General features: G+C 43.5%; 2 protein-coding genes across 4 annotated transcripts in view; one reads left to right on the forward strand and one right to left on the reverse strand.

The window, feature by feature from the left end:
- Zbtb8a (zinc finger and BTB domain containing 8A) overlaps positions 1–2,091 on the forward strand; it is an 18,372-nt gene extending 16,281 nt beyond the window's left edge. For both annotated transcript variants that reach the window (XM_050151723.1, XM_050151731.1), the window contains one exon: positions 1,415–2,091. In XM_050151723.1, the coding sequence (XP_050007680.1) occupies positions 1,415–1,747 (333 nt within the window). In that variant the 3' untranslated portion in view covers positions 1,748–2,091. The remainder of the gene's footprint in view (positions 1–1,414) is intronic.
- Positions 2,092–6,430: 4,339 nt separating this feature from the next.
- Zbtb8os (zinc finger and BTB domain containing 8 opposite strand) lies at positions 6,431–16,310 on the reverse strand. Of its 2 annotated transcripts, XM_050151929.1 has the most exons (7): positions 15,794–16,310; positions 13,248–13,272; positions 11,357–11,478; positions 11,084–11,166; positions 9,463–9,515; positions 8,603–8,639; positions 6,431–6,592 (listed from the first exon to the last, which is right to left on the reverse strand). In XM_050151929.1, exons 1-7 carry the CDS (start codon positions 15,888–15,890, stop codon positions 6,506–6,508), a joined length of 504 nt encoding a protein of 167 aa, XP_050007886.1. In that variant the 5' UTR covers positions 15,891–16,310; the 3' UTR covers positions 6,431–6,505. The 2 variants fall into 2 exon arrangements, with proteins under 2 accessions (XP_050007886.1, XP_050007896.1); XM_050151939.1 differs by lacking the exon at positions 9,463–9,515 and having other exon boundaries at positions 15,794–15,917.
- Between the last annotated feature and the right edge of the window lie 240 nt (positions 16,311–16,550).

Consider the following 16,550-nt stretch of genomic DNA (forward strand, 5'->3'; position numbering starts at 1 on the left):
CCCCCCCCCCCCCGGCTTTTTCTTTTCTTTTTTTGTTAAAACTTATTTATTTATTTATTTATTTATTTATTATGTATACAGTGTTCTGTCTGTTTGTACGCTTGCAGGCCAGAAGAGGGCACCAGACCCCATTACGGATGGTTGTGAGCCACCATGTGGTTGCTGGGAATTGAACTCAGGACCTCTGGAAGAGCAGGCAATGCTCTTAACCACTGAGCCATCTCTCCAGCCCCCTCCTAGCCAACCTTTTATTAACAAAAATAACCAGTGATCATTGCAGAAATGTTGGTAAATTTATTACTTGGGATTATATTTTTCTTTCTCTAGTAAAAAAAAAAGCACACGAAGTAAATTTTTTTTTTGTTTGCTTGATCTCTAAAGTTTAACTATATAAAGAGTCTTTAGAACAGGGTCAGTGAGGTAGCTCAGCAGTGAACAGCACTTGCTCCACAAACCCTGGTCATCTGTGTTCAATCCCCAGATCCTACATTGAGGAGGAAGGAGAGAACTGCACATCCCCCCCACACACACACTCAATAACAACAGCAGCAACAGTAGTTTTTCAGCTCAGCAATGGTGGCGCACACCTTTAATCCCAGCACTCTGGAAGCAGAGGCAGGTGGATCTCTTTGACTTTGAGGCTAGCTTGGTCTACAGAGTGAGTTCCAGGACAGTCAGGGATACACAGAGAAACCCTGTCTTGAAAAATAAAGATAAAATGACAACAAAAGTTCTTTAAAGTTCTTAAAACAGCACATGACACAAGCCAGGCCATGGTGATGCACGCCTTTAATCCCAGCACTCGGGAGGCAGAGGCAGGCGGATCTCTGTGAGTTTGAGGCCAGCCTGGTCTATAAGAGCTAGTTCCAGGACAGTTAGGGCTGTTACACAGAGAAACCCTGTCTCACAAAACAAACAAACAAAAGAACAGCACATGGCACATAGTGTTTGGAACTTTCTCACTGGGAAGGAACCCCCTCCTCACATGTCAAAATACTCTTGGGTTAATGAAAGTGTAGAATTATTAGGTATTTGATAGTAATAAGAAAGCCACTACAGCCATTGTTTGGAGAAAGCTGATATGTGATGTGTCTATGGTGTACATGTGTCACTGATACTTGGGAGCTTTTCTGATAATTAGGGTTTGAACATCTTACGTGTATGAACTGGTCCCTAAAATAGCAAACTAACCCACTTTTGAAAATTTTATTTTATTTTTTTATTTTTTTGGTTTTTCAAGACCGGGTTTCTCTGTGGCTTTGGAGTCTGTCCTGGAACTAGCTCTGTAGACCAGGCTGATCTCAAACTCACGGAGATCCTACTGCCTCTGCCTCCTGAGTGCTGGGATTAAGGGAGTGTGCCACCATCGCCGGCTGAAAAGTTTATTTTAATCCATGCTTAAATCTCTACTCAGATCCACCAGGCATGCAAACTTATCTGCAGGAAATGCAAACGCCATGTGACTGACCTCACAGGACAAGTGGTCCAGGAGGGAACCAGGCGCTACAGACTGTGTAACGAGTGCCTGGCTGAAGTCGGCATGGACAGCCTCCCTGTGGATCTGGAAGCCGAGCAACATTGCGTGTCCCCCGCGGACGGAGATAAGGATTCCCGATGGCATCTGAGTGAGGAGGAGAACAGATCCTACGTGGAGATTGTAGAGGATGGGTCTGCCGATCTGGTCATAAAACAAGTCGAAGATAGTGAGGAGGAGGAGGAAAAGGAAATCAAACCCAACATCAGGTAGCCTGAAGTGACTAGTCACTGAGCAGGCATGCCTGCCTGCAGTTTACAAGAACATCTGTACCTCTCCATAGGCGGAGCCTGGCTGATGGATTTCTCCTGCTGGCTTGGAAGTGACCTGATGTAACTTGCATGCTTTCCGAATAGGTCACTGTATCCATTCTGAACTCTGTCGCCCTGAAATACATCGCTGCTCTGGGAAGACCTTGCTTGCACTGGCATGACGGATGACCAGTTACCCTTTCTGTTATTGTGCAGATGCCATCTCTTTAAATATTGGAAAAATCTATTTAGCAAACTTTTTTAAGTAAATATTTTAAATAAATCTATCACAACACTTTAAAACAATCTTCTATCACATTTTTCTGTATTCATGTTTGGGGGAGGAGGCGGGCAGGTGCTAGGACATGTATGGGAGCCGAAAGAGAATTTGTAGGAGTTGGTTCTCTCCTACCATGTAGGATGGAATTCCAGTCATCAGGCTTGGTGGCAGGGCCCCTCACCCTCACCTGCCAATAAACCCGCCTGCAAAATGTTAACGCATTTTAAACCTGAATCTCATAAGGAACCAAATAAGACTGAATTTGGGAGTCTGGCTATCCAACAGGAAATTTATTAAAAACTTCAAGTCTTGGGCTGGAGAGATGGCTCAGACACCAGCTACCACATGGTGGCTCACAACCGTCTGTGCTGAGATCTGGCGCCCTCCTCAGGCGTGCGGGCATACATCTAGGCAGAATGTTGTATACATAATAAATAAATAAATCTTTAAAAAAAAAAAAAAAACTTCAAGTCTTGGGGCTTGGAGAGATGGCCAAGCAGTTAGGAGCACTAGCTCTTCAGAGGACACATGTTCAATTCCTAGCACGGCAGGTCAAAAACATCTGTAACTCCAGTTCCAGGGGATCTGGCACCTACTTCTGACCTCCTTGGGTACTAGGTACTCAAGTGGTATACTGACATACATACAGGTAAAACATAAAGTTAATTTTTTTTTCTGAGCTAATGAGTTTTTTGTTGTTGTTGTTGTTTTGTTTTTTGAGACAGAGTTTCTCTGTGTAGCTTTGGAGGCCGTCCTGGCACTAGCTCTGTAGACCAGGCTGGCCTCAAACTCACAGAGATCCGCCTATCTGCCTCTGCTTCCCAAGTGCTGGGATTAAAGGCATGTGCCACCACCACCTGGCTCATAGTTGAATTTTTTTGTCATAAAATTAATATTACTTGCTGGGCATACCTTTAATCCCAGCACTCAGGAGGCAGGGGCAGGTGAATCTCTGAGTTCAAGGTCAGCCACGTCTGTGGAGTTCCAGGACAACACAGAGAAACCCTGTCTTGAAAAGCCAATAAATAAATTAAAAAAAAAAAGCCAATAAATAATACTCTTGAGTGGCTGGAAAGAGCTCACCACAAGAGCACTGGCTGCTCTTTCAGAGAAGCTGGATTGGTAACTCCAGCTCAGAGGACCCTAAATCTGGTATTGCTGGGCACTGCATGTATGTGGTACACAGGCATACATGTATGCAAAAAAACCCATGCATATAGAAATAAATCTTGCTAAAAATTACTTTTATCAGCTAATATTGTTGGGGGGAATTAAGTAGAGAGGATGGGGATGGTTCAGTAGAAAAAGTGCTTGTTCATGAAGGCATAAGGACTTGAATTTGGTCTTTAGCCCATGTGAAAATCCAGACATGGCTAGTGCCATATATAACCCGTGTTGGCTGGGAATGAGCAGATCCTAGGAGTGAGTTCCAGGTTCACTTAAAGAAGCCCTGTCTCAAGAACTAAGGCCAAGAGTGATAGAGGAGACAGCTAGCTTACACAGGCACCTGCACAAATATGCATTTACACACTACACACACAGTACACACACACAATGTATGGCACAGTAAGTATAATTGCTCTGCAAGCATGAGGACCTGAGTTTGCATTCCTAGAGCCCATGTGAAAAAGCCAAGCATGTGTGGGTGAGTACAGGTGGTGCTGAGAGCGATCAGGTTAGTGAGCCATGACAGAATGCTGTGCCTGCAGCTCCCTGAGACACCGTGGCTCATCAGAGAATAGCTGAGGAAGACTGTGGACATCCTACCCTGGTCTCCACACCATATACATCTACCACACAAGTAAAGAATAATAAAATCAAATCAGGAAATACATACTGCTATCAGGAAGGGCACCTGCTGGAGCAGTGGTTCTCAACCTGTGGGTCTCAAGCCCTTTGGTAAACCTTTATCTCCAAAAATGTTTACATTAGGATTCACAACAGTAGCAAACTTGCTATGAATTGTCAAGGAAATAATTTCATGGGGTCACCACAAGAGGAACTGCATTAAAGGTGGTGACCCTAACCATGAAATTATTTCCTTGCCAATTAGGTGAAAATTGACCAAACTTGCCTAAGGCAGTAAGAAGCAATACCCACTGTGCAATGGTGGTGGCGCATGCCTTTAACCTTAGCACTCAGGAGGCAGAGGCAGGTGATCTCTTGAGTGTTTGAGGCCAGTCTGATCTACAGAGTGAGTTCCAGGACAGATATGGCTGTTTCACAAAGAAACTGTCTAGAAAAACAAAAATAAGCAAAAACAAACAAACAAAAAAGCAATATCCTCAGTCATCACGTTACAATCATTTTTGGAGCTGCTTTTCTTGGCCTCATCTTCACTAATATTACTATCTGTATTAGCTAACCAGAGAAAATAATGCAGCCTGCGGAGACTGCGATGAAATCTGGCCCCACCCCATGGAACCCTCAGAGTCTTGTGAACAAGGCCAGCTTTGCATATTTGATCCCGAGAAGATCCCTCAAGAGAAAGTAAAGCTTCAAATCAAACCCAGAACATTTTTTAACTTGTTTTTTTTGAGATAGGGTCTCTCTCTAGAGCTGACCATCCTGGAACTCACTATGTAGACCAGGCTAACCTCAGATTCTCAGATACATCTGTTTCTGCTGAGATTTAAAGTATGTACCACCATGTCTGAGCCATTAAAAGAAAACCAAAAACATTTTTCTTCTCTAATTGGATGCATAGACTGGTTTTAATAAAATTATAATCTATTGGGGTACACCTTTAATCCCAGTACTTAGTAGGCAGAGGCAGGCACTATGAGCTCAAGGCCAACCTGGCTTATATGCAAGACCTGGCATTCAAAAAAAAAAAAAAAAGAAAGTAACAGAAAGTCAGTGGTAGTGGTGTATGAGTTTAATTCCAGCATTCTGGAGGCAAAAAGCAGGATCTCTTAGTTCTAGGCCAGCCTGGTCTATAGAGTGAGTTTCAGGTTAGCTAGGGATACACAAAGAAACCCTGTCTGGAAAAAAATACCAATAAATAAGTAAACATAAATAAAATTTCACTTTAGGGTTGAACTATAAACTCAGTGGTAAAGCCCTTGGTTACTGTGATGGGGCTTAATCCCCAACACTGTGAAAATAAGTAATAAATAAAATTATATGTCTAAGGGTCTATATGTAAGGTACAGTATCAGATATTCTAAGAAAATATGAAGTTGGGGCTGGAGAGATGGCTCAGTGGTTAAGAGCACTGACTGCTCTTCCAGAGGACTGGGGTACCATTCCCACATGCACCCACATGGCAACTCACAACTGCCTTAAGATCTAGTTGCAGGGGATCTGACAACTTCACACCAATGCACATAAAGGTAAATAAACCATAAAAAAATTTTTTAAAAAGAAAAAATAGGAAGTATCATTGTTATCAGAGCCTGGAGGTGGTGGCACACGCCTTTAATCCCAGCACTAGGGAGGCGGAAGCAGGTGGATCTCTGCAAGTTCAAGGCCAGGACAACTAGAGGTAACACAGAGAACCTGCCAAACAAACAACACCCAAAAACAAACAAACCAGGACACCTCAAGTCCATTTTCCAGAGGGTTCCACTCAGAACCAGCCAGAACACAGGCTGGCCCTGTCCCTTAGCAACCTAAACAGAGCTAGTTCCAGGATAGGCTCCAAAGCCACAGAGAAACCCTGTCTCGAAAAACAAACAAACGAAAAAAACCACAACCTCATGGTTGCATACCCTTCCTGCCCTACACTTTCCTTTTTTTTATAGCTTTGTTTTTTTTAATATTTATTTATTTATTTATTATGTATACAATATTCTGTCTGTGTGTATATCTGTAGGTCAGAAGAGGGCACCAGACCTCATTACAGATGGTTGTGAACCACCATGTGGTTGCTGGGAATTGAACTCAGGACCTTTGGAAGAGCAGGCAATGCTCTTAACCACTGAGCCATCTCTCCAGCCCCCTACACTTTCCTTTTTTGAGATAGAGCCATGTTAAGTTGCCTAGGCTAGCCTTAAACTAATTCTACAGCCAAAGCTGGCCTCAAGCTCAGGATCCTGAGTGCTGTGATCACAGGCATAGACTGTCTGTCATATCTGGATCAAATTATTTTGTTTGGAATTGGATGCAGACCCACGCTGGAGCACTTGCATTCCACCGGAAGGTGAAAAGCTACTGCTGCAAATGACCAAGTACAAGACTGTTCCTCAAAAATCGAAGAATTCATTACCTAGGACTCATAGACCAAGGCTACACATTGGTTTTCCATTTCGGAAGTCACACTGTAAATTCCCAGTTCTCTAATTCCATTTAGCAAAGACACTATAGAAAATAAATCGTTGCATTTTGTTAAAAGGAAGACAACAAGTCAGTTCTTCCTAAGAGTCTTTCCTTCTTTCTTTCTTTCTTTCTTTCTTTCTTTCTTTCTTTCTTTCTTCTTTTCTTCCTTTCTTTGGTATCTTAAATGTCGATGATCACAAACACTTCAGGTTTCTCTTCATTGTAGACTTGCATCGCCGAGTATGTTATTGCTTTGACTTCTGTTCCCTGAAGTTGGAGTTAAAGGAAAAAGAAAGAAGCTGGATTTAGAATCTTTGGTAAGAACTGGCAGAGTCCAACTGCAATTCTGACCCGGGAAACTGGTGGCTATCAAGTTAGTACAGGGGCGGCTGGCATGAGAAAATGAGGAGCGGAGCACAGGAAAGAGCCATGAGACTTGGAGGAGCCAGCGCTAATGCAGGCACCAGCTGGCTAGTCGGGGAGGCCATCGAACTGGCTGGGCACAGGTCTGTTTTTTTATTTATAAAATAAGACAGACCAAACAACACAAGCTTTTCTACACTAGCCCAGGACTCCCTTACGGATTCTTTTCTTTGCAGGTCTGGCTGGAAAGTGAGAATGACACGGTCAGAGCTCCCCCAGGATTCTGATACATGACAGGAGCCCACACCCTGTCCCAGTTGAGAACAAAAGGATTAGATGTCCTCTGACGTTTCTTCCAACCCTATAAAGAATCTGTAATAATAATGTGCCAGGTAACAGGTGGGGGCACCCGCTAGCTCTAATGCAGACGTGTGAGGTGTGTGGACGCCACAGGAGGTGAGTGGCACCATTTGTAGTTCCCCTCTATCATCACCTACGGCAAATCTTTCTCCACCGGAGGCAATGCCATCAGAAACACATACATGCATATCTCAAGTGGCTGTTTACTGACCAGTTATCTACACAGGCAGCTTTTCTCCCCGCAGGGACACTTCACGTGTTCTCCCCAGGCATCTCCTCTCCATTCTCACTCTCAACCAACAACACTTCTTAAAGAAGGTAAGAGCTGTCAGTAAGAAGTAACTCACATATCCACAGTCAATCCATCATCCACTCTGTCCTCTATCTACTGTTCCTGCAGTAATGAATGGCCTGTTCCAGGCCTATCAGAAGGTCAACTCTACACCTATGAACCGATTCCACACTACCACTTAACAATGTTCCACATCCTCTCCCTCTCCAGTGTATCTCTCCCTCCTTACTCATTTACGCTTTGCATATAAACCTGCTACAAAACCTCCTAGCTAAATAAAACCAGATAAAATAAAACTTCGCTTCTTTATTGACCACAGTCCTCAGCTAACTATGTTACTAGTTTGTCCCCTTTTCTGCAGTCATTTCCAAATGAATTTGTTTATTTGTTTGAGACAGGATCTTCTTGTGATTTTGGCTCTCCTGGAACTTGCTATGTAGACCAGGCTGGCCTCGAACTCACAGAGATTTTCCTGTCTCTTCCTCCCGAGTGTTGGAATCAAAGGTGTGTACTACTACATCTGGATTTCCAAATGCATTTTTTAAAAGTAAAAAGAGCGGGGTTGGAGAGATGGATCAGAGGTTAAGAGCACTGGCAGCTTTTCCAGAGGCCCTGAGTTCAGTTCCTAGCAACCCATGTTGGCTCACAACCACCTATAATGAGATCTGATGCCCTCTTTTGGCATGCAGGAATATATGCAAACAGAACACTGTATACATAATTAAAAAAATCTTTGAAAAAAGGACAGGTAAAAAGAGGGCTGGAGACATAGCTCAGTAGAGGAGCATCTGTGCAGCATGCCCAAGCCCTACATCCAGTTCCCAGAGAGAGAACACTTCTCCCAGCATCTTCATTGAGGAGGAGACCAAGCCTCTGGTGGCCCGTGCTTGTAATCTCAGTCCTCCAGAGGCAGGAAGAGACAAGGAGATCTCTGGCCTACATAGTGAGTTCGAGTCTAGTGAAAGACAGACAGAGGTTAAGAGGTGAAGAGATTCTGTTTCAAAAAAAAGCAAAAAGTCCACCCAAACAAAGAAAAGAACCAGACTTTAAAATTCTTCACAATCTGTAACAAACTTGACCCTTGGGCCCAATGCTGACTGCTAACTGACCAAACAGATGCACGAATCATCCAGCTGGGTAAGAGACGCCTGCACAAACCTGCCACTTCACACCAATTAAAACTGAGTTTACTTTCGCATTCGCAGATTCTACATAAAAGAGCACGAAATGCTTTCAAGGGCTAGACTCCTAAATATACCTACCTGAGGGTGCTTGGACAGTGAAAATTCTTCTCCCCACCTTGAGAAGGAAAGTTAGAAACGTGGTTATTATTTCTACAATTTTCTATTTTTTATTTTATTCTCTACATTTTAAAGTAAGCGTTATAAATGTAGTCCCAAACTGGAGAAGCAGAAGAGATGGCAGGATCGGATGAGTAAGATGCACAGGTCTAATGGAGAACAAAGTACAAGACCCATGGGCTCTAATTATGTTTTAGATGTTGCTAACGAAATAGGGATCAAGCTGAGCATGGTGGCACACATTTAATCATAGCTGGGAGGTGGAGGCAGGCAAAGCCCTGAGTTTAGGGGCAGCCTGGTCTACGGAGTGAGTGCTAAGACAGCCAGGGCTATCCTATCTTGAAAAACCAAACAGCAATTTCTGGGATCATCTTGAGGGCTGGAGATGCTCAGTGGTTAAGGGCACTGGCTGCCTTTCCAGAGAACCCAGGTTCAGTTCTCAGCGCTCACACAGCAGCTCACAACTGTCTAACTCCAGCTCCAGGGGATATGACATTCTCTTCTGTCTTCTGCAGGCACTAGGCACACATGTGGTGAACAAACATGCATGCAGGTAAACACCCACACATACAAAATGAAACATCTAAAATTGGAAGTCGAGCTTAGGAATCAGAAAGAACTTACTTTCCACAGGTTCCCAAGTCTCTACCATTCAGGTGAGCTCACACTCCTGGGGGTTTCCCTCAGCTCAACCTCCAGGTCTAGCAAGGTGCAATTCTCCTGACTCACCACTTATATTTGATGTCCTGCCCACTGGAATCAATGGAGACTATATTTTAACTTCTTTCATAACTTGCTACATAACTAGTTTCAAAACTTACCCAATTGACCGTAACTTGAAATTTTTTTGATCAATATTGAGTACTTTCACTTCCTAAAGAGGAAAAAAATTAACATTTTAGTTATTAACTGGTTAATTAACTTTATTTTTCAGATAAGGTCATACATTTAGTCAAGTGAGCCTCAAAATATAGCCAATGATAACCATGCATTCCAGACCCTTCTGCCTTCATCTTCACAGTGGTGGAATCACAAGCATGTGCCACCGTGGTGGCTTTTATGGAGAGCCAGAAGTTAAAACCAGGGTTTTGGGAATGCTAAGTAAGTATTGTTCCAACTGAGCTACAACCCCAGCCCAGAAAATCATTACTTAAAAGAAGAAGATGCTTATAACCTGAGTTCTTGAACTCAGGCGAGGGGCCTGAGGCCAGGGCCACTTGGGATAAGGAATAAGACCCTGTCTCAAAAACAAACCAAATTCATATTGGGACATTTACTAATATACCTCTAGCTTATCACATTTTCTAGAACACAGTATCATACTTCTCTGAAACAAAGAAAATTAAAACGTCAAGTAAAGCACAAGAAAACAAGGTCTTTTATTATTTATTCAAGGGAAGTATCCATGAGAAGTAGATATTCTAAATCCAGCAGTGACAGCCAGGTGTGCTGCCAATGCCCGAAGCACGCAGGAGATAGAAACAGAAGGATCAGGAGTTGAAAGCAATGCTTCACCACAAAGTGAATATGAGGCCAGTCTTAAGATACACGAAACCCTGTCACATGGTTCCACATGTAAAAGAGTCAAGGGGCTGCTGCAGGAATAGCTGTAATAGATCACAGTGTTTGGGATGTGCAACCTTAAATCCCAGCATCAACAAGGGAAAAGTTAAGAGATCTCTTTAGAGGAGATGCACAGTTCTAATTGTGGTCAGTCCATCTGTAACAACGCTGCCCTCTTCAACTTTGTGTGAGGAGCGGATAAACGAGGGACAGACGGACTTCTAAAAACACAAGGGCCGTGTGTCAGATGCTGGACAGGTGTCCCAGAGGCTGTCCACAGCAAGCATTTTGCATTTGCCTTTTCCTTTTTTTTCCCATTAAGAAATCTAAAATCAAGCCAGGTGGCTATGGCACACGTCTTTAATCCTATCACTCAAGAGGCAGAGACAGGTGGATCTCCGTGAGTATAAGGCCAGCCTGGTCTACAGAGGGAGTTCCAAAATAGGCTTCAAAGCTACAGAGAAACCCTGTCTTAAAAAATAACACCTGGGGCTGGAGAGATGGCTCAGCGGTTTACGAGCACTGACTGCTCTTCCAGAGGACCTGGGTTCAATTCCCAGCACCCACATGGCAGCTCACAGCTGTCTATAATTATAGTTCTAGGGGATCCGACACCCTCACACAGAGTATATGCAGGCGAAACATTAAGTGCAGTGTACATTAAGTAAATAAAGAAACATATCTTTTAAAAACAACAACAAAACCCACATCTTAATAAAAAAAAAAGACCCATAATTTGTACAAATCAACATTACCTCACAAGTCTACATGGACTGGTTTTTGGATCATATACCTTATTTTCAATTATATGCTCAATTTTACAATATGAACAAAGAACCTACTTGCTCAACAAACAAGGAAGCCAAACCCTGTGCTTACCCGGGGTATGAAGTATTCATCAGCACTGAACTTGTAAAGCCACTCATCCAAAAAGTGAAACAGCAGAGACTGCAAGTCATCTCCTACACAGGGACAAGGGACCATGACAGTTTAGTGACTGCTCTCTAGGAGTTTGGTTAAAGTACAATGACATTCTCTGGCTCATTTAAAGAGTCATAATCCATCCTATTGTTCTTACTGTGACAATATATTCAGATCATGCAGACATTGCACACCCATATAGTAATTTTCCCTTGAGAATATATCAGTTACCTTGGGTTTCTACTTCTACTGTTTGGAGGGGTTCCACAGTGCCAGTATCTGTCATGTAACCAAACATGGCCATGGCACACTGTTCAAATGCTTCCTCCAGGGTATCTCCCCATGCATGTAACCTAAAAAAATAAAAATTAAGACAAAAATAAAAGGAGCCACAGTGTTTATAATATAATCTATACATGAGAGAAAATTCCACAACAAAGTCAAAAGAAATCAATTTATTAAGTATAAAACTAGATGTCTAATTTATTTTTTTTAAATGTTGCTTTGTTTTTTCTTTTTTAATTTTATTAATTATGTATACAATATTCTGTCTGTGTGTATGCCTGCAGGCCAGAAGAGGGCACCAGACCTCATTACAGATGGTTGTGAGCCACCATGTGGTTGCTGGGAATTGAACTCAGGACCTTTGGAAGAGCAGGCAATGCTCTTAACCACTGAGCCATCTCTCCAGCCCTAGATGTCTAATTTAAAGGCATCAAAATTGGATGCTTTTAGACCATCATTTTACATTTAGAGCAAAACAAAATAAAAGGAGAAAGGGCCAGGAAGTTTGCTCAGCAGGTAAGGGATGCTTGCCACCAAGCCTGACTCCCCCAATTTGCCTTCTGACCTCCACACATAAACTGTAGCACTCCTGTTTTCTCCATACACGGGCATCTCTCTCATACCACACAAAATAAATAAAAATGTAATTATGTGGGGCATGCCTCTCATCCCAATACTCAGGAGGCAGAGGAAGGTAGGTCTCTGAGGTCCAGGCCAGCCTTATCTGTTTATTTGTATAACAAATTCCAGGCTAGGGAGGGCTATGCAGTGAGACCCAATCTTAAAAAAGAAAAGATAGACTGGGGTGTGGTGGCGCGAGCCTTTAATTCCAGCACTAGGGGGCAGGGGGGAGGGGGGCATCTCTGGGAATTCAAGGCCAGCCTGTTCTACAAGTTCTGGGACAGGCACTAAAGCTACACAGAAACCCTGTCTGGAAAAACCAAATCAATAAAATGCAAAAAAAAAAAAAAAAAGAAAGAAAGAAAGAAAGAAAGAAAAAGAAAAGATGGGGGCTGGAGGCTGGAGAGATAGTTCCGTGGTTAAGAGCACTGACTGCCCTTCCAGAGGTCCCAAGTTCAATTCCCAGCAACCACATGGTGGCTCACAACCATCTGTAATAAGATCCGGCCTGCAGGAAGGCATGCAAGCAGAACACTATATACATAATAAATACAAATCTTTTTTAAAAGAAAAGATAAGAGGTGGAGAGTTGGCTTAGTGGTTAAGAGCAATTCTTTTTTTTTTTTTTTTTTTTTTTAATTTTCGAGACAGGGTTACTCTTTAGCTTTTGGTTCCTGTCCTGGAACTAGCTCTTGTAGACCACCCTGGCCTCGAACTTGCAAAGATCCCCCTGCCTCTGCCTCCCAAGTGCTGGGATTAAAGGCCTGTGCCACCACCGCCCGGCTAAGAGCATTTCTTGCTCTTGCAAAAGACTCAGGTTCCAGTTCTAGTACCCACATGGTGTCTCACAACCATCTTTAATTCCAGTCCCATCTGACTACCTCTTCTGATCTCCTCAGGCTCCAGGGACACATATGGTACATATATACATTCAGGCAAAATTTCCATACACATAAGATAATAAACTCAGTCAGGGTTTCTCTGTAGCTTTGGAGCCTGTCCTGGAACTCACTCTATAGACCAGGCTGGTCTCAAACTCACAAAGATTTGCCTGCCTATGCCCCCCAAGTTCTGGGATTTAAGGTGTGTGCCACCACCACCTGGTAATAAAATAAGTCTTGGAAAAGTAAATGTAATTAAAATTTTTTATTAAAAAACTAAAACATTCATCCTTGTATTTAAAGACATAGTTTTCAGGAATAACTCTTATACTCACTGGACATCAGCTGTATGATCCAAATCTGAGGGAGAAAGGGAAAAATATGTGTAAGCCACTCAACTTGGTCCTCAAGACATACAGACATTACTCTAGGGTATTAACAGGCAGCAGGCAGAAACAGCAGTTAAAAGGACCTCTAGCTTATTGCTACTCATTAAGAACATCATCCTAGTGGGATAGTAGGCTCACATGTAATCCTAGTACTTAAGTGGCCAAGGCAGGTGGATCACAAATTCTAGCCCTGCCCAAGCTACTAAATCCTGGTATATAGTAACTATATATGAAAGTTAAGTTTAAAAGGAGGGGAATTAGGGATGGAGATTAGTAGAGGAGTAGAGAATTACCCTGAATTCAATCTCTGCTATAACAAATTAAGTAAATAAATAAGCATTAACATAAATCTCAAATTATTGTCGGGAACTGCAGAACTCATAGTATATAACTGCTTTATCAGAACACCCGCATTTGACCAAAGTCTATTATGGCTTCTAGTAGCAGAAGGCCACATCTCAGATAGAGCACAAGTCTTAGTTAAAATGCTTAACTGAGTAAAGCCTAAGAGAGGTTGGAGAATTCCCTTTTTGTTCTAGCCATCACTTGATAAAAGGCTCCTAATCTCCCTATTTTACAGCAAGTACCAACGAAGCCCAAAAACTGTGAATATGTATCCTTTCTGGCTCCAAAGACTCTTTCCAAGGGCCTGTTCTTTGAGATGTTAGCACTCCCACAGGCCAGCCTCTTGTCTCAGGTCTGTGGGAGGCTAGAACTCAAACTTCCCAAACTGCCAGGGCACAGATAGAGCTGGCTGGCCTTGGCTCGCTGACTATAGCAATTATAATGGCTAATCTATTGTACTTTGTTACCTCTGACTCAGGAGCCTTGCCCTGCCCTCCTCATGCTCCTAGTAAAACAGTCGCTATGAACACAGTGAAGCTCATTTTCACCATCAGCGTCAGCATCAGCGTTACTATACTCCAATTTGTGTCTGCCTGTGCTACCTTTGATGGGGGCGAAGAAGCCCCCAACATAAAAGACGAGAGCATGGGCTCATGCCTATGAACTGCTAACATAGAAAATTACACTCTAGGATTAGAAAACACAACAGGAAATGGCTTCAAGGCTAAGAGGCTGGAAAGAAACCGAGGGAATGTTCTAAGACGACAGAACTGTCCAATCTCAAAGCGAGAGCTGCTCACAGCTGTATCTGTTTAGCAGCAATAATAATCGGGGCCAGGTATGGTTGCTCAAGTCTGTGACCAGCATCAGGGAAGGGGAGACAGGAGGATCATCCTAAGTTTGGTCCACATTGTGGGATCCAGGCCAGTGAGGGTTAGGCTGAAACCCTGTCACACAAAAAGCAAAGCACTTAACACGTTACTCCTGTATATGTTAGTTATACTCAATTCTTTAAAATTTTATAAAAAGATGACCTATTGCTACACAGGGTGGTTCTCCGATTCTTTCATCTCAGAAACCCTATCTTCAAAGATTACTTCAGTGCTAAAGTCAGTGGTAGACCGGATCATGCACTGGTCTAGCAGGCCCATTAAAGACACAAGAGTCTTGTTTGTTTCTGAGACAGGGTTTTACTCTGTAGCCCTGGCTGTCCTGAAACTCACTGTGTAGACCAGGCTGGCCTCAAATTCAGAGATCTTCCTGCCTCTTCCGCCCGAGTGTTGTAATTAAAGCTGTGGAGGCTCACATAACAACTTTAACGAAGAAAGAAAAAAACCCAACAATCTCAAAATGCTCATTTAAAAATAATAACCCTATTTTAATGAACATAAATCACATTTCTGTGAAAAATAACTTATTGTGTCAAAGTTTCGGGTGACATTTCTTATTTCAAATATCTTTTAATGTGATGCAATATATTCATTAAGTATAGATAATATCCGACCTTGGTTTTTTTTTTTTTTTTTTTTTTTGAGACAGGGTTTCTCTGTGGCTTTGGAGCCTGTCCTGGAACTAGCTCTGTAGACCAGGCTGGCCTCGAACTCACAGAGATCCGCCTGCCTCTGCCTCCAGAGTGCTGGGATTAAAGGCCTGCGCCACCATCGCCCGGCTCTAATATCCGACCTTGGGCTGTGGAGACAGAGGCAGGCAGAGACACAAGTCTCTTGATTACTTTCCCAGTCAGCTAACGTGGTCACACTATTCTACTGGGAGAAACTTGAGGACGACAACCCAGAAAACGCTCCAAAATACAATTCGAGCGCTAGTATAATTTATAAAGATAAATGTTGGGCAAGTGCTATACCACTGAGCTACATCCCCAGAGAAGAGAGATGGAAATGTGGTTTAGCCACACGTGGACCTTTTGGAGACTATAAGGAGAAACAACAGGGGCTCAGGTTTCTTCTTCCCAAATAAAGTCCTATTTTTCTTCACCTTCCCCCTATATTAGGTACAAAACGATCTTCAATGCGGGCACACTTGAGATTATACCAGGAGCACCTGTGGAGCAAAGAATGGGCGAGACAGGAAGCTGCAGGTAAGCCGTTGAGGTCGCCCTCCGCAAGAGATGTGAGCCACCTACTCACATTCGTACTTTCGATTGACCGGAGGATACTTGTCTTTGATCGCCTTCTGTTCCTCCGTCAAATTGTAATCTCTTACATCTTCCTCTTCTGGAGCCATGATCGCAAGACTTCGGGATTCTACTTCCGCCCTTCAGCAGCTAGACTTCGGACCTACGCCATAACTTCCGCCCTACACCCCACCCCTTGGCAGCCAGGCTAAAAGGACCAGGACTCTATTCTCGGGGCTGGCGGAAGGATACTACCTCTTGCGCCTTCCAGCCTAGGTCCTGCGTTCTACATAGCATGTTTTAATAGATCGGTAGTAATAAGTATCCTACGTTTTGCACTTATTACTACTAGTTCTTCCTAAAATCGAAGGGAGTAAGTTAAAAGACACCTTGAGCTAGGCACCTGTAAGTCTAAACGCTGATGCATTTTTCTCCTCGGAGTTGCTAACCAGACCCAGAAACACTTCAAATTTCTTTCGCTACCCTGAAGGAGTCGTTTGCATAACGGGCCCCGAAGAAAATGGCTGCGCGTGAGCCTGTGAAGGCTAAACCGGTCACGTGACCTGCACGGGAACCATCCCAGCAGGCGGTGTGCGCGCGCGCAATGATCCGGCCTGAGGGGGGGAGGGGCGGAGCGCGCGCCCGGGCCCCGCGAAAAGCGACTGTGTGCGTCTTCATTGGCCGCGGCCGCGGATGCTCCGCCCACCCCGCCGGCTCCCGCTTTCCCATTGGCCGATGTTGGCGCGAAGGCCCGCGAGCCGGCCCCCCAC

Source organism: Alexandromys fortis, unplaced genomic scaffold (genome assembly GCF_014885135.2).
Source record: "Alexandromys fortis isolate MF-2015 unplaced genomic scaffold, M_Fortis_MF-2015_v1.1 scaffold_26, whole genome shotgun sequence".
Lineage (NCBI taxonomy): Eukaryota > Metazoa > Chordata > Mammalia > Rodentia > Cricetidae > Alexandromys > Alexandromys fortis.